At 49.6% G+C, this 20,928-nt stretch overlaps 1 protein-coding gene across 1 annotated transcript in view; it reads left to right on the forward strand.

Annotated features, from left to right (window-relative positions):
• LOC142768374 (uncharacterized) overlaps positions 1-20,928 on the forward strand; it is a 410,323-nt gene that overhangs the window by 250,193 nt on the left and 139,202 nt on the right. The window contains exon 9 of the mRNA XM_075870345.1: positions 6,375-6,560. Coding sequence (XP_075726460.1) covers positions 6,375-6,560 — 186 coding nt within the window. The remainder of the gene's footprint in view (positions 1-6,374; positions 6,561-20,928) is intronic.

The following is a 20,928-nucleotide window of genomic DNA, read 5'->3' on the forward strand; positions in this document are numbered from 1 at the left end:
GGCGCAGTCACTTTTCAGAGCGCTCTAGAGCGCCCAAAAATGCCCATATAAATACGCCATTAGGATAATAGGAGCAGTGGGAAGTGTACAGTTCCCTTCACGCATACGGGGACAAATATTCTGGCACAACCCCGAAACATTTGAGTGTTTGGTGGCGAGACTTGCATTATTTCACCTTTGTTCGTCTGGAATAAAGCATCTAACCAGCGCCGAATAAGATACAAGCCGAATAAGCTAGCAGGGACTTAGCACACTGAAAGCTCAAGTTCAAGCCTCATGCTTCTTTTGTAATGGAAGAGAGTGGGATAAAAGGATGAACGACAATCTCCCTCAGGAGCCTTTTCGTAGCAGTTAGCTCATATCATTTTTCAGCGTCAAACAATCTTCGTGATTACGGGTATTACGTCAAGAAATCTAGCGCAACTGTCTACACGTATTGATGTTCACGCATAGAAATGATTTGCCAGTGTTTTCTTTTTTTTGTAAAAACTCAGGTTTGGACATTAGAAACGCTCTTAGAGATACACCTCTTTTCGAAAGGGTACAATACTGTGGGCCTCATTTCTGCTTAGAAAATATTCGACAGAAGCTTGTTATAGGCTGAATTATAGGCAGCTTCTACAGAGTCAATTTAAATAGGTCACGAAAGTCGGAACGAAAAGAGATCTTAAACCTATTGCTACAGACATCAACCACCTCGTGATGATCGAAGCGTGACTAGCAGAAAGAGGGGGACCAATAGCGAAAACAAAAAAACTAATGAACGTTTTTTTTCATAGTTGGAATTTTATTTCATACAAAACATTATAACATCACTTTAATAAAGCTTTATTCTTCATTATGTAGTTGAGCGCATGCTTTTTATTTTCATTTGGTTTTAAAAACAGCGGGCGCATGCAGGCAGTCTGGTAACATGGGCCACGGATTTGTGGGCGTATCTAGGCAATATGCAATCAGAGCTTGGCTTGTGTTTAGTTAGGCGTGTTTTTTCGGTTGGGCGCATTACCAGGACAACAAGGTATCGTTCACTTTTCTTTGGTGGTTTCGTGCATCTTCAGAAAATTACTTAGTTTTTATGTGCATTTCAGAGCTCCACTATGTCAAAAAATGTGGGAATAGCCACTTCTGTGACAGCTGTCTGGTTTCGTTGGCGCATGACCGGTGTGCCCTCGCCTTTGGTGACTCGAACGTCAAATGAGACCAGGCTCTCGTCATCGTCGATGTTTACAACTGACGTTAGCTGCACGAAGTGGCTAGAGTAACGGACACGAGTTGGTGTCTTCTGGGTTAGCGGGGCGACGATTCAGTGTAGAAAATTTGAAAAGGCTCGGCATGGGGAGGAAGTGAAGTCTGCAATCGGACGGAGTGGGACGTCAGGCTTGCTAATTTTTGGTAGTCCATAGAAACTCGGTGCGGATCTGTTACGGCAGATTAGTCGCGGTAAAGTGTTCTGTGATCTGCATAATGCTTGAAAATTCCCGCGAGTAGCTTGTTTAGCTCTGTCTGGGTTGGCTTCGTTGGGTCCTTTACTAGCTGCGTGTATGCGTGTCCTTCCGAAAGAGCTGAAACCTTCCGATCACAGACCCCGCTATCCATTACCACCGTCGAATTGCCCTCGTTGGCGGGCAAGATGACAATGATCCGATCCAGTCGGAGTTCCCGAAGTGCCTGGTTTCCCCTGTGGTCAAGTTCTTTTTTTCTTTGTAGCGGTAATTTTGAAACAACTTCATTTGATTTCAGCCTACTTTCTTCTCTTGCACTCGGCCTCACGCTCTGGACGGCTTTCTCTACAGCCGCGACAAGTTTCGTTAGACGGGGCGTGGTTGACGTGTTATAGCCATGTCCCCTTGTCAGAACAGAAGTTTCCCGATCAGTGAGTGGACGAGATGAAATATTGGTGACAAACCGAGAGTTTTCGATGCTTTAGCTGGAACTTCGGTTCAACAGGTAAGAGAGTTTCTTATCCTGAGTGGTCCGGTGCTTTTTTGCCGTCGATGCCGCAACCGAATTCGTGAACGCGTCAACCGCAGACATCAGTTCAAGGATGCGGTGCTCAAGTTGACGCTTGGCAAAGAACAGGTCGAATTCTTTTTTCAGTAGAGAGTCATTAGTTTCAAGAAGGCGGACGTTGATCAGTCGTTGTTCGGCTCTCTTGTTGACTTCAAAGCCTTCAGGGGTGGAGACAGGTCGTTTTAGGCGCAGGCTTTGGGAACGACTTTCCTTTCTTTGCAGCTGCGGCTGAAGTCGAAATGAGTCTTAAAGACTAAGATGCCTTACATAATGGGTATGTAGCGCTTGACGAGCTGCACGGTATCGTGTCTGAAGTCTTGGCTGATTGACTCGAATCTAAACATTCGAAAGAAATCTGTCTGGTTAAGCATGAGACTGGGAGAGGATTTAGACCCCAACCAAAAGATTCGAAAAAACCTGACATTTCGAAACCGACTTGGTTCTTTCCGCAGGGGTGACTGCGGAGACTACGTAGCATCGGCGTCTTCAGAACACTCGCGTGGCGGATAATGACCCCCCCTCTCTCTCTCTCTCGTTTGCCGTGGAGCGCCGTGCATGTGTTTACACCAAGGGAAGGGTTCCGAGAGAGCGGTTGATGTTATGGGCTGTCCTCTGTATGTGCCATGATTCGAGTGGTAATCTTCTTCTCTAGTTCAGCTCACTTTCAAGGATGGCCATCGCTTTAAAATTTATCCGGCGATCCAAAGTCTAAGCATATTCGGTGACTGCGCTGCGCTCTTTGTTGAACTTCCGCACATCGTTGGTGTGTTGCTTCAGTCGTTCCAGTAGGTTTTTCGTCTTGTTCCAGTAGGTTTTTCGTCTCGCCGATACACGAAGAGGGGCGCTCGGCACACGGAATTTTGTAAACGACACCGGGGGTACTGTCTATGGTTGGCCGGTATTTCGGGCGGGGGAGGAGGCGGCCGAGCGTACACGAAAGCAAGCGCGCAATGCGGATCCCGTCCTTCTTGAAGATACGCGCCAATATCTCGCTGGTTCCGTGAACGTATGAAACCCCCCCCTTAATTGGAAGCCACCCTAAACGCGTACCGGTTCCATACGTTTAGAGAACCAGCGAAATGTTGGCGGGGATCTTCAGGTAGGAAGAGGTTCGCATCGCGCACGTGCCTTCGTGTACGCTGGGTCGCCTCCTCCCCCGCCCGAAAGACCGGCCAACCAAAACAGGACCCCCGGTGTCGTTTACAAACTTCCGTGCGTTGAGTGCCCCTTTTCGCATACGGGCGAGACAAAAAACCTACCGGAACGATTGCAGCAACACGCCAACAATGTGCGGAAGTTCTACAGTGAGCGCAGCACAGTCACCGAACAAGCTGAGACGTTGGATCACCGCATAAAGTTAGAAACGAGGGCCTTTCTTGAAAGCGAGTCGAACAGGAGGAGAAGGTTATTACTCCAGTCGTGGCATATGCAGAGGGCAGCTCATAACATAAACCACCCTCTCGGAACCCTTCCCACATGAACTGCGCTCCTCGAAAAACGAGTAAGAGGTGGGTCATTATCTGCACCGCCAGTCTTTTGAAGACGACGCTACTACGTAGTGTCCGCATTCAACATTGAGGAAGGAACATAGTCAGTATCAAAACGTGGGGCTTCATCAAATGTTTAGGTTGGAGTCAAAATCATCTCCCTTACTATGCCTTGCTTCTTGACTCTTAGATCGTGTTCTTTACATCGGTGAATTGTAGGGCCTGAGAAGAGCATAACAAAATCATGCAAACGAAAAGAAAATTTACACTATATTAGGCGTGCGAAAGAAAGTAGCTTTGATTACCTAACTTTTACATTACAATGCGCGTACAAAAGAAGAAGAAGTTTTGTTCATCTAACTTGATCAAGCATTGCTTTTCTTAGGATGTGTCAAAGAATAAAAGAAGAATTACGTGACGTCCTATGACTGTGATATGCTAAAATAAAAAAAGTGGTTCCAAATCTGCATGTTACACCGCAAATGTAGTCGTAAGACGATAGTCTTGCGTCTGGAGAGAGTGAACAAACGTTTATTTGATGTTCTGCGCAAATAAATCGGTGAAGAGTACTCTGGGGACGCTGCGTTAGAGTGCCTCGAGCGTGTAGCGGAGGTGAACGAGCGCATCAAGGCACGTTAGACAGAAGCGCCATCTGGCAGTTATTTTCAAAAACGAAGGCACGCAGCCCGCGGAAAATGATGCGCGGTAGTCTCGGAGGTGATAAGTTGTAGAACGCAAAGCAACGGGCAGGTGCCAGCACTATGACGTCATAGCAAAGCGTTGCAAACACCTGTCTGAGCATCGCGTTGCAATGTCAGTGCAGCGACGCCACATTCTTTAAAGTTACTTGTGTGTGCTTCATCTAGTATAAAGCCGACATACAAAACTTCGTGATGTTGTTATGGTGCCTCAGATATGCGCAAGAATTGCTTTTTAATTGACAATCACACAACTACAAACGCCAAAGCTTGAGCAATATTGGTGAGCACTGCGAAAGGGGTTGGCCAATTGGTGCCGTTTAGGTATCGTTAGTATGGTCAAACAGACAATTGTACGGACAGACAGATCGAAATTTTTTTGTCGAAGGTTTCAAGAAAGAATGTCGTCTTAAAAAAACAAGACTTCTCGACATCACAGTGACAAATTGAAACTGAAACAGAAACTTGTTTGGTTTGTTTCGGTGGCGACATCATGCAGGATTCTGTGAAACTAATTTAGGGGCTAAAAAAATGCTCTGACGTACGGCATCCATCATATGATGGCGTGCTGATATTGCGCGCCGCAACTATGCGATTAACGCACTCAACGATTAATGCCAATGAACCTCTGGCGATAAGAAAGAGTTTGCCAATATGCCACAAGCATTTGAAGGACGGCGTCACAAAAAAACGCGTTAGGGAACAATGTTATGCCGATTGAGGCACGTTGGGAATGCCTTCAATCGAAAGCTGAGGATCAGGACTACATACAGTGAACTGACCAATAATAGCACCTACTAAGTTTTACTTCAGTGAACGTGTTCGTCTCAAAAGAACAGGCCACTTATTATATTTTTTTTGCCGTTCATTAAACCCCCATTGTACGATATTTAACTGCTCTGGGAAGAAAATTGAAGCTTACCTCAACATGGTCGCTGCAGCCTTCTCGTTAGTATACGTTCTCAGACGCGTCCTGTTGGCTTCGTTTTTCAACATTGACCCTCTACAATTATTTTTGGATTACAACTCACTGATTTCTTTAAAAACGTGCTAGCTTCGAGCCGGGACCACTAGGGGCGCTGGCTGTTGTGTGTCTACAATAGCTGGATATGGTGAACGCGGCAGGCTAAGCAAGAAGACGCTGTACTCTGCGGCTCGTACGGCTAAACTTTAAAAGTTACTCTCTGGATACAGTGTTTTTCAGTGATTAGGCAACCTGAGTTTCGAACTATTATCAAGGATAATATGTTATTGTGCTCGTGAGCGGTTGTCTCACAATTATTTCTGCGAAGTTTCTTGTGCATATATCAAGTACATGATTTGTCTAATAAAAGAACTTTGCTTCCTCAATCTTTGTTAATTTTGTTTTTCTCTTTCTCAAGAACTTAGCGAGACACAACTAGGCGCAATATATTGCATATAAATAAAGGCACGTACGATGCAAGCAATTAAGAAAATTTTCAATTTCGCGCTGTGTAGGGCAAATGTGCGACGTCGCTACCGCTTCCAGTTGTGACGACATAATTTATTAATTTTTCTTGCTGTTAGTTGTGCTCTCCTCACGTAGATGGCGACGGTGGCACCGAGCCGCCGGCTTCTAGATCCATGAGCTTCTATGGAAGTTACGCTACCAGTTTATATATACCACTAGTCCTAATCGTTCGCAAGAGAAACCCGCTGTCGGCGCCAAAACTACCCGATTCGTGAGGGGCACCTATATACGACCTATGAAGTTGCACTGGTCACATACCTGTTTGTTCCTTTGCACTATTTGTGCATGCCTATATGTACGTGCTGTTTTCAAATAATTCATGCCCTTTATTAGCGCGCTTGTCGGTGATCAGGCTTTTCTGTTAGTGAAATACGCTCTCATATTGAGGTGCATCGCTATTTCTTTTCGTCACCTGGATTGCTTCCTAGGAAAGAAGGCTTCATATCAAGTTCCAACCCTGGATTTGAAAAGACACTTGATGTCAGCTGCGTCGATTAAGTTAGCATTGTACTTACGAAAGAAAAAAAAAGTAGTAGGAAAAGAATTCGCAAGTTTTGCTTCTTCTCTATTTCTCGATGCGGTATACTGCCTCATGGCTATTATTAGTGAATTTTTTCAGGCACCCTATTCACTTGCACATGCGTGAGCCAATCAGTGTGGATCTCTCTTTTTGGTGTATGTTTGCAGAACGAAAGCTTGGCGGCACTTTGGGAAGTGGAGCAACTCGGTCTTGGAATTCCTCTTGCGATCTCATTTAGTTTAAAAGGTATATACCACGCCATAAAACGAGATCAAACACCGCATCAGGGCAAATGGCCACTGTGGACCCCCTGCGAAGATTTTCCAGAACCACACTACGCTGACCCAAAAGAGGTGAGTAGAGTCAGTATTTAAAATTATTTTCATTTATTCACAGCGAGAGCGTTCTACGAGAAGGCAAAAATCAATGTTTCATAAACGTTTTTACAAAATAAATTTACTTTTATAATAAATATGAATCAATAAAAAATAATTGCACCAATTCACATAGAGGCAAAAAAGTAAGTCCATTACAAATTGCAAGTAAATAATTGTGCATGAAAAATGAATCAATCAGTAGGTGATAGCGGACTGGCTTGTTTCGACATATAAAAATACTCGTAAATGGCTGTTCAAAAGCAGCTCGACCTGCAAAAGTGGGTGATGCCTTTATCTAAGAATCTATATTGTCATAGGGTTGTGAAGAGGTTTAAGGCAGGAGACTGAATGATCAATCAAACTGTATATTTGGGCCAACTTGTGCCTGCTAAACGTTAAGTTGAGTTACAGTAGCACACTTGCACTGATAGCGGCGAATGCAGCGTCGACCCTCGACCAACTGACAAGCGTGAAGTGCGTCGGTATTTACCCACTTGCCATCGAATGTTCTCGCGTTATTGCTAGCGGTGACGTAGTTTCCAGAATAATCTGTATAGTTCACGGAGTTGGCGTGATCTTATCCCAATTTTCTACAGCATTCCTGAAGAATCTTGATGACAGCAGGCGTAGTTTGCGCTTAGAATTAGGTAGTGTATTGAGGTGATAACAAAACTTGAGAAAAGGATATGTGCCTCTGCCCCCTCTGAAAAAGACATTGTCGCGTTGCTTTGACAAAAGATGAAAGTACAACAATAATGCAATGTACGATATAATGATTACAACGAAATACACTGTTTTAGTTCATTAACGCGCATGAAACATCTTGAGGCGCGTGACGTGGACGACTTCAGGTCGTGATCAGCTTCGTTGAGAGTTTGTGATGCCGTCGGGGACAACCTCGTTATCGAGTTGGAGGCGAGCGAGTTGGTGAGATTCATCGGCACGCTGAAGGTACTCACTCACATGGAGGTTTTATTCGCCAGTGACGTTAGGTAACATCGCGTCAAGCGTCATCGCAGGGCTCTTTCCGTAGACTGATTTGTATGGAAGTATCTGCGTCGTCTCCTGCACCACCATGTTTTATGCAAAGCTCATGTACAGAAAGATGGCATCCCACGTCGCCTGTTCGACGTCGACGTACTTGGCCAGCATGTCGGCGATTGTCTTGTTTAGGCGCTTGGTGAGACTGTCTGTCGGTGTAGGCGGTAGTGCGGCGGTGAATCGCCTGGCTGTGTCTCAAGATAGCTTTAATCAATTCAGCAATAAATGCCGTACCTCTATTGGTGATGACAACCTCTGAGTCGCCATGGCGAAGTACAATGATCTCAACAAAAAACTTGGCTTTACGTTCAGCGCTACCTTTGGGTTGTGCCTTTGTTACCGTGTAGCGGGTGAGGTAGGCAGTCGCTACCACGATCCATTTGTTTCTCGAATTTGACGTCGGAAACGGCCCGGGCAGGTCCATCCCGGTTTGCTGCAACAGTCAGCGAAGTGGTTCGATCGGCGGAAGAAAGCCCGCTGGCCTTGTCGGTGGTGTCTTTTGTCGCTGACAGTTTCGACATGTCCTGACGTAACGCGCGACGTCAGCGGTAAGGTGCGGCCAGTAGTGCCTTTCTTGTATCTTCGCGAGTGTGGGGAACACCAAGGTATCCTGCGGTTGGATCATCGTACAGGGCCTGGAAGAGTTTTGGTTGCAGAGCAGAAAAAACCACAAGAAGCTACTTGGCTCGAAGTGGCGAGAAGTTTTTCTTCTGGAGAAGGCCGTTTCGCAACGAAAACAATGTGAGTGCCCCTTTGAATACCTTGGGAACAACTGAGGTCCTGCACTCGAGGTATTCGGTTAGGTTTTTAAATTGCGAATCAGCCCACTGGCGTTCAGTGAAGTCGGTAGTAGTTATCGTTTTCAGAAAGGAGTTGTCATTCAGGTTTTCGGGCGGTGGTGGGTCGACGGGGGCTCGCGACAGGCAGTCGGCGTCGGAGTGTTTTCTGCCGAACTTCTAAATGGCGGTATTGTCGTATTCTTGAACTCTTCCCCATCAGACAAGGCGACCTGAAGGGCCCTTTAGGTTAGCTAGCAAACACAAGGCGTGGTAGTCGCTCAAAACTTAGAAGGGTCTGCAGTAGAGGTAAAGACGATACTTTGACCTCGCCCAGATTATGACAAGAAACTCCTTTTCTGTTGTACAGTAATTGCTTTCTGCCTTGGATAGCGAGCGGCTAGCGTATATAATAACCCTTTCCAGTGCATCGCTTCTCTGTACAAGGATGACGCCGAGTCCTTTGCTGCTTGCGTCAAACTGCACTTTTGTTTCAGTGTTTTAGTCGAACTGTGCGAGTATCGGAGGCATCTGCAAGAGTCGTTTTAGTTCCCCAAATGCTTTTTCGTTTAGAGATGTCCACTTGAAGTCACCTTCAGTTCTTGTTTTGTTAATGAGTGGCTCGGCGATGTCGGCAAATTTTCTGACAAAGTGGCTGTAAAAGGCGCACAGACCAAGAAATTAACGCATGGCCTACTTGTCGGCGGGAGGCGGAAATGCAGAGATGGCGGCTGTCTTCTGCGAATCAGGTCTTATTCTAGACTTACTTATCACATGGCCCAAGTACAAGAGTTTCTCGTACGCGAAGCGGCACTTTATGGCTTCAGGTGTGTCCGGAAGTCTTGATGACTTGAAGTACAGCTTCAAGGCACCGAAGATGCTCGTCAAAATTTGAAGAAAACACTACGACATCGTCCAAGTAAACAAGACAAGCCTGCCAATTCAATCCTGCCATCACTGTGTTCATAAAGCGTTAAAAAGTCACAGGTGCCGAGCAAAGACCGAAAGTCATCACCTTGAACTCGAAAAGACCATGTGTGGTTATAAACGCAGTCTTTTCTCTGTCTCCCTCGTCCACATCAATCTGCCGATAGCATGTGTTCAGGTCCATCGATGAAAATTATTTTGCGTTGTGTAGTCGATAAAGGGCGTCGTCTATTCGGGGGAGAGGGTATGCGCCTTTCTTTGTTAACTTGTTGAGTCGGCGATAGTAAACGCAGAAGCATATTGTTACATCTTTTTTCTTCACTAGCGCCACACACGGGGCCCACGGGCTCTTTGAAGCGTGGATAATGTCGTCGCGGAGCATTTCGTCGACATGTTTCTTTATGACCTCGCGTTCTGGCGTTGAATGTCTGTACGGACTATGACGGAGGGACCTCGCATTTTCTTCTGTTACTATTCAATGTTTCGCGACAGTTGTCTGCCGAATTCTCGTTGACGATGCAAAGCAGTTTTTGTATTGCAAGAGCACGTTTTCAGCCACTCTTGTTTATGCGTCGGAATCGGTTTGAATGAAGTCGAAAGCTGGTTGAAGAGTTTCAGTCGTCGGAGTACAGTCGGCATAATCGGTGAGGGTGAAATCGTTGCTGGCTTCCAGTATCTCCTTGGTAGCGGTAACCGTGGTGCCTTTGCTCACATGCTCGTACTCGTTTCTGAAGTTTGCGAGCATCGCTGTTGCGTTCCCTCCTCGCAGCTCGGCTCTTCCTATGGTGATGCGACTGCCACAGTTGTTCAGCAGGTGTTGGTCGCCTTCAACAACACCTCGCATGTCTGTCATTTTTGAGTGGCGACAGAAATGCTGACGCTGGAGCGAGGAGGAATGGTGACTTTGTCTTCCAGAACATTCAAGCTGTGCCTTCCTGACGATGTGTGCGGCAGTAGTGCTTTTTGTGTGGATAGTGTTATCGACATTGTTCTCAGGTAGACGGACGCACCGTGGAGGCTCAAAAGGTCTATTCCAAGAACGACGTCTCTCGAGCAATGCTGCAGCACGATGGAGCTTGCGAAATAAATGCGACTGTTAATGGGCACTCTAGCTGCGCAGATTCCTGCTGGTGTCACTAGGTGACCTCCGCTGTACGGATTTCAGGGCCTTCCCAAGTGGTTCTCACTTTCTTTAGCTTTGCGATTAAAGACCAACTGATGACGGAACCGTCGGCTCCGGTGTCGACGAGAGCTGTGACACTGTGGCCCTCGATGAGAATGTGGAGGTCGCTAGTTCGTCACCTGGCGCGCGTTGTGGTTCGGTCGTGGCTTCGGATGACGGCTAAGGTGGTTTGCACTAATGATTCGACGTTGCGTAATGAGGACTTCTTCTGGTCGCGAACTTTCGACGTCGAAGCTAGGTCACGGTGGGTTCTTGAAGTTTCGTTGTAGTGGTGTCGTCGGCAGCAGAGGATCTTCGGCAGTTTGTCGCACAGCAACCACACCTCCATTTGTTGCTGCCTTTAGTTTTTCTGATACGGGCTTGGTGACCAGCCTTGACTTGGGACAGTGTACTGACGGCGGTGCGGTGACATGTAGTGGCCGGGTGAAGGTAAACTAGAATATCCTCGGGGCGTCCTCTGCGTTCAGGCGAGATAGTCGGCAGTGCCACGTGGTCTTTCACCCTACTGTGGATGCGGTGCGTCGATGGCGAAACCACGTGGTCCCATCTGGTGGTACTGGCAGTGGCGGTATGTGTCGTCAGCTTCCCCGCAGTGGTAGCACAGAGGCGGGTAGTCGGGGGCACGCCTTACGGCGGTTTTTCTCGGAGCATCGCATTGGCCGATGGGTGGACGGTATGGCATCCGTGGTGGCGGCGGCGGTGTCTGGCGACAAAAATGCGGTGGCGCGGCTTCTTCACGTGCACGTCGAGTATAGCATTGGGCAGCAGCAGTGTAGCTCATAACTTCAGGTTGTAGTGGCGATTTCTCTGGAAAACCCATTGATTGCTGGATTTCCCCTCTTACGATGTCTGCGATTGACAAAACTTGAGGCTGGCATGACGGGAACATTCGGCGAAGTTCTTCGTGCACTACAGCCCTACGATGCGCACTACAGTGCACACTTGGCCTGGGGATACTCAGGACGAGTGTACAGTATATACCAACTGTTACAACTCGGCAGTTAAAACGCACTTTTCAAACGGAAACAAAGACGGACGTAACGAACGTACAACTACAAATACAGGGTGCCCCAGCTAACTTTGCCAGAGTATGCTGACACACGCAATCACGACGGGACCACATTCATGTTGCTGGCCGTTGCCTGGAGGTAGTCAGACTCTTTTTCGTGTTCCTAAATATTGTTTATTTGGATCTGTTTAATAACTAACTTTTCAAGGAACAAAGATGGAAAAAAAAACGTCAGTGAGAAAGTTGTAGAATGGCTTGCAAAACTTCCGATGAGACAGTTTGGAACTTTATATCTGTTAAGTACTACCTCCTTATTCTAGAACGGCCTTTCACTTGTAGTGCATGATCATCACCATCGTCATTTTTTCCATCACCGCGCCGCGTCTCTCGCGCAGCTGGCGCGAGCTCGAGCTGCGCGAGATTTGGAACGAGCTGACACGCCTGGCGTGGCGGACGCTGGTAGCCTACGTGGCTCCGCTTCAGGCCTGCAATAAAGTGGCGAGATCGGCACGGCCCCATCGGCCGCCTTCGACGTCTTCTCGCGTCTCCTCTTCTCTCGTCGCTACATTGGTGACCCGGACGTCTCTCTTCGCGCCCCGGACCCGGAGAACACGCCCTTCGCCGAGCGGCCCGCGGCCATGTTCCCGCAACTCTGCCCACCAGTGCCGCCGTACCAATCAACTTACCCCAAGGTATGGTTTATGCAGCTCGACGCCGTTCTGGCGCTGAATGGCGTCACGGACCAGCTGCAGATGCACGCCATTCTTCTCGACGCCCTCCCGGTAGAGTTGCGTCATCTCTCTGGCACTTCAACCTCCAGCCAGCAGCCTTACGATGACCTCTGCTCGGCGGTGCTTGCCAGACATGGCCTCACCTACCACCCGCTGCCGTTCACCCGCGACTTACAGGTTTCGTCCGCGTCGCAGCGTGCGGTACCCTCCGGCCCAAAAGTCTTCACTGACCAGGACCTAGCTTCCCCGACAACGTCTCCCTCCGCCTTGGATCCGGCCGCTGGCGTGGTGAGTCTCGCACCCGGTCACAGATCCGACGAGGTTCTTGAGGTCGTTCCTGCTGCCGACGACTTCTCCACCACGGGGTGCGTTTTTTCGAGGTCCGCGGCCGATGGTACTTCAGGCATGCTTGCCGCCGACTCGTCTCAGCAGACCTCCATGGCTCACGGCACGGCTGACACGTCGGGTTCTGCGACGGCGGCGTCATCGAGCGCCCTGGCGTCTACAACGACTGCGGACATCGTCACGCCTGCTGTTCACCCCCCGGTCGCGAGGGCTTCAGTGCCAACGATGTCCGGGGGTGCCTCTCCACTCACCTCGGTAATCTGCGTGTCTGGCCGGCAGCAACCATCCTCGCCCTCGCGGTCTCTCGCGGGTGAGGTTGAAGCCAAGGGCTGCCAACCACGGCCAGACTTCCGAGATGTTGCGACTCTGACCGACGCTCCTGAGGACGACGTGCCTGATCTGCCTATGTCACAGCAGACTCACATCTCACGCCTGGCATGCGGGCACCCATCTTCCATACCGACCTGCGCATGAACCGACGTGCGCCGACTACTGAGGGTGATTCGCCAGGTCAGGGTACGCCCACTGAGCCTCCTCTGGAGTCCACGTCTGCTGATTCCCGTGACACGCCTCCTACTGAGTTCTTGACGGAAGCCGTGGTCGAGCTGGCGTGTGACTGGACTGTGGGCACACCCTTTTACGGGCCGCGTGCGTCATTCACCTCTGCCCGGCGTGTACAATCCTACTTGCTCACTGCCAGCGTGGGTGGTCAGATCCACTCATATTCAGATGCCACTCACGTCACGACACCTGCGTACCGTCATGGGCACCAGTGCTGTGCACGCCCGCGAGGGCACCGTCAAGGCCATTGCTTGTCGATGGGTGGTCTGCAGGACTTCACTACGCCACTTCTAATTGATTCGCGCGCAGGGGCCAAATCGGCTTTTGTGCACCCGTCGTCACCTCACCCTGAACGCATGTTTACTACAAGCAATGCTAACTCGCGACACCCTGTGTGCTCCCAGCTAGCCCCTGCTGGTCATCCTGTCACCCACTTGTGTGCAAACACAGTTTCGGAACGCTTACTTCTTCGTCCTCTGCGCAACTCCCAGTGTCGCCCACCAGAGACCCACTGGCTCCCTTTGGTCACTACACGTTGACAAACTGGACTTCCTAAACGGACACCTTGCGGATTGTCGTTCATGTACATAGTCTCTTTCTCTTTCTTTGTCATATACACTTCAAATCGCGCAAAGCGCTAGGGGGGGAGCCCTGTAGTGCATGATCATCACCATCGTTATTTTTCCCATCACCGCGCCGCGTCTCTCGCGCAGCTGGCGCGAGCTCGAGCTGCGCGAGATTTAGAACGAGCTGATACGCCTGGCGGGGCGGACGCTGGTAGCCGACGTGGCTCCGCTTCAGGCCTGCAATAAAGTGGCGAGATCGGCACGGCCCCATCGGCCGCCTTCGACGTCATCTCACGTTTCTCTTCTCTCCCCGCTACACACTCAAAGCTTCACCTTGACTCGACGCCCCGCCACGGTGGTCTAGTGGCTAAGGTACTCGGCTGCTGATCCGCAGGTCGCGGGTTCGATTCCCGGCTGCGGCGGCTGCATTTCCGATGGAGGCGGAAATGTTGTAGGCCCGTGTAATCAGATTTGGGTGCACGTTAAAGAACCCCAGGTTGTCAAAATTTCCGGAGCCCTCCACTACGGCGTCTCTCATAATCAAATGTTGGTTTTGGGACAATAAACCCCACAAATCAACCTTGACTCGAGAAAGCCCATGGGAGCACCGTCTATAAACAGGAAAAGTCACTGCATATCAGTGATGATCTGCTGCGAATTTTGCGTACCAGAGCGCCTATTTTCTACTGAGCAGCGACGAAGTGCTCAACTCTGTCAAGTGAATAGTGAAAGTTGAGTCGAGGTGCGTTCATGACTACAGGGATTAGTGTTTTCTGCTAAGTACGAATGCACGCGAAATGCAAAAAAAAAGACGAGGTGACAAACCTTCTCGCACATCAGTGTGCTAGAAGATTCTAGTGATTCCTAACTTTCCGCGTAAGAACGATCATAGCATTTGCCCGATTGTGTTTTCTCGACAAAGCCGCAACAATGGTGGTCTCTTTGCGTTGAGCATATCTTGCTGTCGGCCACAAAAGCAATAACCGCTGTGACTGCTTATCCTTGTGATGCCTGTGTATGCCTGACTACTTATCCCTGTGATGCGAGGGAAGCTTATCGCTCGAACGTGGAAAGTTAGGAAGCTTCCGAATCACGGTGCGCGTAAGCGCGCAAGTTGGTTGGTGACGAGGCATTTATTCATTTCGCTGCCATTTGTAGCTAACGAAAAACAATATATATTAGGAGCTATATAGTTCAAAACTGTTAAAGCGGACGTTTTGCGAACCGATCTACAACTGTCTCATTGAAAGTTTTTATATATCTTTGTTCTTTCAAAAGGTATTTAACAGATGTCATAAGCAATATTTTAGAACACTAAAAATACCAAACACTAAAATTTGGTCATGTTATGAATGCGTGGGTTGGCATATATTTATTTAATTTCTGGCTAAAGATAGCTGGGGCACCGTGTTATACACTAGACAAGCGCGAACAATTGTCACAATTATTACTTTTTCGTGTAAAGCAAAGTGCTTCTTTCACAAATGCAGCCACAGCATTAAGCTAAGTCACCTTCGTACTCACCCGAATCACGAGTCTGATAAGCGCACTTGCTGAAGAAACTACGCTGCGTGGACGTAGAACTCATCGTTAAGTTGACGACCTTTAGAGCGCGCAACGCGAGCATTTCACGCCATCTCGCTGCCGATGACGAAAACGTGGTGAAATTACGGATGTCTGGAGACCACAAAATGATATATGCTGTACAGCTTTTCGTTAGCCATATCCACAGAACGCGCTCATTAGATCTTGTTTGTTTCTTTGCAATCTATTAGTAAATATTGTCATGGGGTCGTGACGCGCCTGATGAGAGCAGGCTAAATAGTCAGAACTTGTAGGCACAAAAATAGTCTCATTAGACCAAGACACGGGCACGGATATAGGTGAGGAGAGCGTCGGTCATCATCATCATGGCCCCACCGCGGTGGTCCAGTGGCTAAGGTACTCGGCTGCTGACCCGTCGGTCGCGGGTTCGAATCCTGGCTGTGGCAGCTGCATTTCCGATGGAGGCAGAAATATTGTAGGCCCGTGTGCTCAGATTTGGGTGCACATTAAAGAACCACAGGTGGTTGATTTTTCCGGAGCCCTCCACTATGGCATCTCTCATAATCATATGGTGGTTTTGGGACGTCAAACCCCACAAATAAATCAGAGCGTCAGTCATCGATCAACTGACCATAGGTGAAGCGCGTTGGTGAAATGGTATATGGTGTGCACAAATAGCTTGCCATCAGCGATATCAACAACGTAAACTCCACAGCTTTTGCTTTTTTTTAAATTTGTTAATATATACTCTATAACGTCCCATTCGGAACGAAAATACGTCTGTACAGCAGTGGTGGACCCCGGCATGAAACTAATTGGTGTTAAAAATCGGAATGAGTCATTGCATGACGTATGAATACGAAATCGTGGCTGATTGAAGCGTGGACGACACCAGGCGACCCTGGGCCTTCAATCAACTGACGATTGGTGAAGCGCGTGGCCCAACGGTATATTGAGTACACAAATAGCTTGCCAGTTCTCCTGACAAAACCACGACCACTACCCCGACAAATTTGCAGCATAATACAGATAATTTCTGGAAATATACGAATAAGTACACTTTCACAATATTCCAGAAGCACCTAACTGCACCTTTTATATCAACTGCAGGCCTCTTCGCCTCCTCTTACCATCCCGACAAACTCCCGCCTGTTCAGCAGAACCAAGTCTTGTTGTTTGTGCAGTTACCCACCGATATCCAACATGTCAGTGAGAAAGACTATGGGATGTCCACCGCGCATATTGTCACGGGGTCGTGACGTGGCCGAAGACAGGAGACTTCTTGTTGGAATTTAACTGTTTATTTGGGCGAACCTGTGCCCGGTAAACAGAAAGTCCAATTACAGCAGCAGTCTCGCACAGATAGCAGTCTCAGACTGATAGCGGCGAACGGAGCGTCGGCCTTCGATCAACAACTGAGAAGCGGCGAAGCGCGTCGGCATTTATACTCCCGCCGTCGAATGTTCTAGCGCTATCGCTGGCGGCGGCGTGCGTTCCAGAACAATCTGTACCATTCGCACAGTGGGCGTGATCTTATCGAAATGATCTACTACAGTCCGGAACCCTCTAGAAAACTGCAGGCGCGGTTTGCGCTGAGAATCGTGTGGTGTTTTGGGACGATAACAAAAACTTGGGAAATGGAACGTGGCATTGCCCCCCTCTGAAAAAGGCATCGTCTCGATGCTTTAACTAAAGATGAAGGTGCAATAATAATGCAAGAAAGTACAATGAATAAATTATGATGCAACAATAATGCAAAAAAAAAACACTGGTTCAGTTTGTTAACGCGCATGAAACGGCTTGAGGCGCGCGACATGGACGACTTCAGGTCGCAATCGGCATCGTTGAGAGTTCGTAATGCCGTCGGGGACAACCTCGTAATCAAGTGGGCCGAGACGTCGAACCACCCTGTACGGTCCGAAGTACCGTCGCAGAAGCTTTTCACTTAGTCCACGTCGGCGTATCGGCGTCCACACCCAAACACGTTCACCGGGCTGGTATTCCACGAAGCGTCGTCGAAGGTTGTAACGGTGGCTGTCGGTCGTCTGTTGATTCTTGATACGGAGCCGCGCAAGTTGTCGGGCTTCTTCGGCGCGATGAAGGTACTCGCTAACATCGAGGTTTTCTTCGTCGGTGACGTTGGGTAACATGGCATCGAGCGTCGTTGCCGGGCTCCTTCCGTAGACCAATTTGTATGGAGATATCTGCGTCGTCTCCTGCACCGCCGTGTTGTATGCGAAGGTCACATACGGAAGAATGGCATCCCACGTCTTGTGTTCGACATCGACGTACATTGACAGCATGTCGGCGATCGTCTTGTTAAGCCGCTCGGTGAGGCCGTTGGTCTGTGGGTGGTACGCTGTCGTCCGGCGGTGGTTTGTTTGGCTGTATGCCAAGATCGCTTGAGTTAAGTCGGCAGTGAATGCCGTTCCTCTGTCGGTGATAAGGACCTCCGGGGCGCCGTGACGTAGGACGATATATTCGACGAAGAACTTAGCTGCCTCGGATGCACTGCCTTTTGGCAGGGCTTTTGTCTCGGCGTAGCGGGTGAGGTAGTCGGTGTCTACCACGATCCACTTGTTTCCGAAAGCCGACGTCGGGAACGGCCCCAATAGGTCCATACCAATCTGCTGAAAAGGTCGGCAAGGTGGATCAATTGGCTGCAGAAGTCCCGCTGGCCTTGTCGGCGGTGTCTTGCGTCGCTGACAGTCCCGGCATGTCCTCACATAACGAGTGACGTCGGTTGTAAGACGCGGCCAGTAGTACCTTTCTTGTATCCTCGCGAGCGTACGAGAAACACCGAGGTGCCCTGCCGTCGGATCGTCGTGCAGGGCCTGCAGGAGTTCTGGTCGCAGAGCTGAAGGCACCACAAGGAGATACTTAGCCCGAAGCGGTGAAAAGTTTTTCTTTTGTAGAAGACCGTTTCGTAGAAAAAACGACGCAAGTGCGCGCTTGAATACCTGCGGGACTTCGGCGGTCCTGCCTTCGAGGTATTCTATTAGGGCCTTAAGTTCCGGGTCGGCCCGCTGTCGTTCAGCGAAGTCGTCGGTAGTTATCGTTCCCAAGAGCGGTTGGTCGACAGGCGCACGAGAGAGACAGTCGGCGTCGCAGTGTTTTTTGCCGGACTTGTAAATGACAGTAATGTCATATTCTTGAAGTCTCAGGCTCCATCGTGCGAGGCGACCTGAAGGGTCCTTCAAAGTGGCTAGCCAACACAAGGCGTGGTGGTCGCTCACAACTTTGAAGGGCCTGCCGTAGAGGTATGGGCGAAATTTCGACGTAGCCCAGATGATGGCGAGGCACTCCTTTTCTGTTGTGGAATAATTTGCTTCTGCTTTGGATAGCGATCGGCTGGCGTAACTAATAACCCTTTCAAGTCCGTCAGCCCTCTGCACAAGAACGGCGCCAAGACCTACGCTGCTTGCGTCAGTATGTATTTCTGTCTCGGCGAATTCGTCGAAATGGGCAAGTAACGGAGGCGTCTGGAGGCGATGTTTAAGCTCCTGGAAAGCGTGTTCCTGTGGCGTTTCCCACTTGAACTCCACGTCGGCCTTGGTAAGGTTAGTGAGAGGATCGGCGATGCGGGCGAAGTTTTTCACGAACCGCCTATAATAGGCGCACAGGCCCAGAAATCGGCGCACGGCTTTCTTGTCAGTGGGCGGCGGGAATTCGGCGATGGCGGCTGTTTTCCGTGGATCAGGACGAACTCCAGACTTGCTGATAACGTGCCCCAGAAACGAGAGCTCTTCATACGCAAATCTGCACTTTTCTGGCTTCAGTGTGAGTCCGGAAGTCTTGATGGCTTGAAGTACAGCTTCAAGGCGCCGAAGATGCTCGTCGAAACTCGAAGAAAACACGACGACGTCGTCCAAGTACACAAGGCAAGTCTGCCACTTCAATCCTGCCAGTACTGTATCCATAACGCGTTGAAAAGTTGCAGGCGCTGAGCAAAGGCCGAAGGGCATCACCCTAAACTAGAAGAGGCCGTCCGGTGTTATAAACGCCGTCTTCTCTCGGTCTCTTTCGTCGACTTCGATTTGCCAATAGCCAGTTTTGAGGTCCACTGACGAAAAGTACTTGGCGTTATGGAGCCGATCAAGTGCGTCGTCTATTCGTGGGAGAGGATACACGTCTTTTCTTGTGATTTTGTTCAGGCGGCGATAATCGACGCAGAAACGTAGGGTCCCATCCCTTTTCTTCACTAACACCACGGGGGATGCCCATGGGCTGATGGACGGCTGGATAATATCATCCCGCAGCATTTCATCAACTTGTCTCTTGATGGCCTCACGTTCTCGCGTCGAAACCCTGTACGGACTCTGACGGAGTGGTCTGGCATTTTCTTCGGTTATGATGCGATGTTTCGTGATTGGGGTCTGCCGAATTTTCGATGACGACGAAAAGCAATCTTCGTATTGCAGGAGCAGGGCCTTGAGCTGTTCTTGCTTATCGTTCGGAAGTCTGGGATTGACGTCGAAAGCTATGGGAGGGGCTTGGTTCCTCTGAGCAGGTCCCGCAGAATCGGCGAGGGCGAAAGCACTGGTGGCTTCGACAATTTCTTCGATGTATGCGACCGTTGTTCCTTTGTTAACATGTTTGTACTCATTGCTGAAATTTGTGAGCACAACCGTTGCTTTGCCTCCCCGCAACTCTGCAATTCCTCTTGCGACGCAAATATTTCGGGTGACCAACAGATGCTGACTGCCTTCAACGACGCCTTCGAAGTCAGGTGATTCAGGAGCGCCGACTGAAATAATGACGCTTGAGCGAGGCGGAATGGTGACTTGTTCTTCCAGCACATTCAAGGCATGGTGTCTAGACGGCGTGCGCGGCGGTAGTGCTTCTTCTGTGGATAACGTTATCGACTTTGTTTTTAGGTTGATGACAGCACCATGGAGGCATAAGAAGTCCATGCCAAGGATGACATCTCTCGAGCAACGCTGTAGGACTACGAAGTTTGTAGGATAAATACGGCCGTTAATGGTGACTCTCGCTGTGCAGATTCCTGCAGGCGTTACGAGATGACCTCCGGCTGTGCGGATTTCAGGGCCTTTCCAAGCTGTCCTAACTTTCTTTAACTTCGCGGCGAACGACCCACTGATGACAGAATAGTCGGCTCCAGTATCGACGAGAGCGGTCACACTGTGGCCGTCGATAAGAACGTCGAGGTCGCTAATTCGCCGTCTCGCATTACAGTTAGGGCGTGGCGTCGGGTCACGGCTGCGTCGACTTGTTCCGCTGCTTTCATGTTGCGTCGTCAGGCCACCTTCGGTAAGTGAGCTTTCGTCGTCAGGGCTTTGCCTGGTTGGCGTTGTGTTCGGAAAGCTCCGTCGCGGCGTCGTCGTCGTCGGAGGATCTTCGGTAGTTCGTCGCACAGCAACCGCACCTCCACCGGTTGCTGCCCTTAGTTTCTCGGATACGGGCTTGGAGACCGGCCCCGCGTTGGGCCAGAGTACTGTCGGTGGTGCGGTGACGTGCGGCGGCTGGGCGACGGCGAACGCGAAGAGCTTCGTGGTGTCCACCGAGTTCCTGTCAGGTAGTCGGCGATGTCACGTGGTCGTTCTCCTGGCTGTGGGCGCGGTGCATTGACGGCGAAGGCACGCAATCCCATCTGTCGGTACTGGCAACGGCGGTATGTGTGTCCGGCCTCGCCGCAGTGG

The sequence above is a fragment of the Rhipicephalus microplus genome, chromosome 8, assembly GCF_043290135.1.
Source record: "Rhipicephalus microplus isolate Deutch F79 chromosome 8, USDA_Rmic, whole genome shotgun sequence".
NCBI lineage: Eukaryota > Metazoa > Arthropoda > Arachnida > Ixodida > Ixodidae > Rhipicephalus > Rhipicephalus microplus.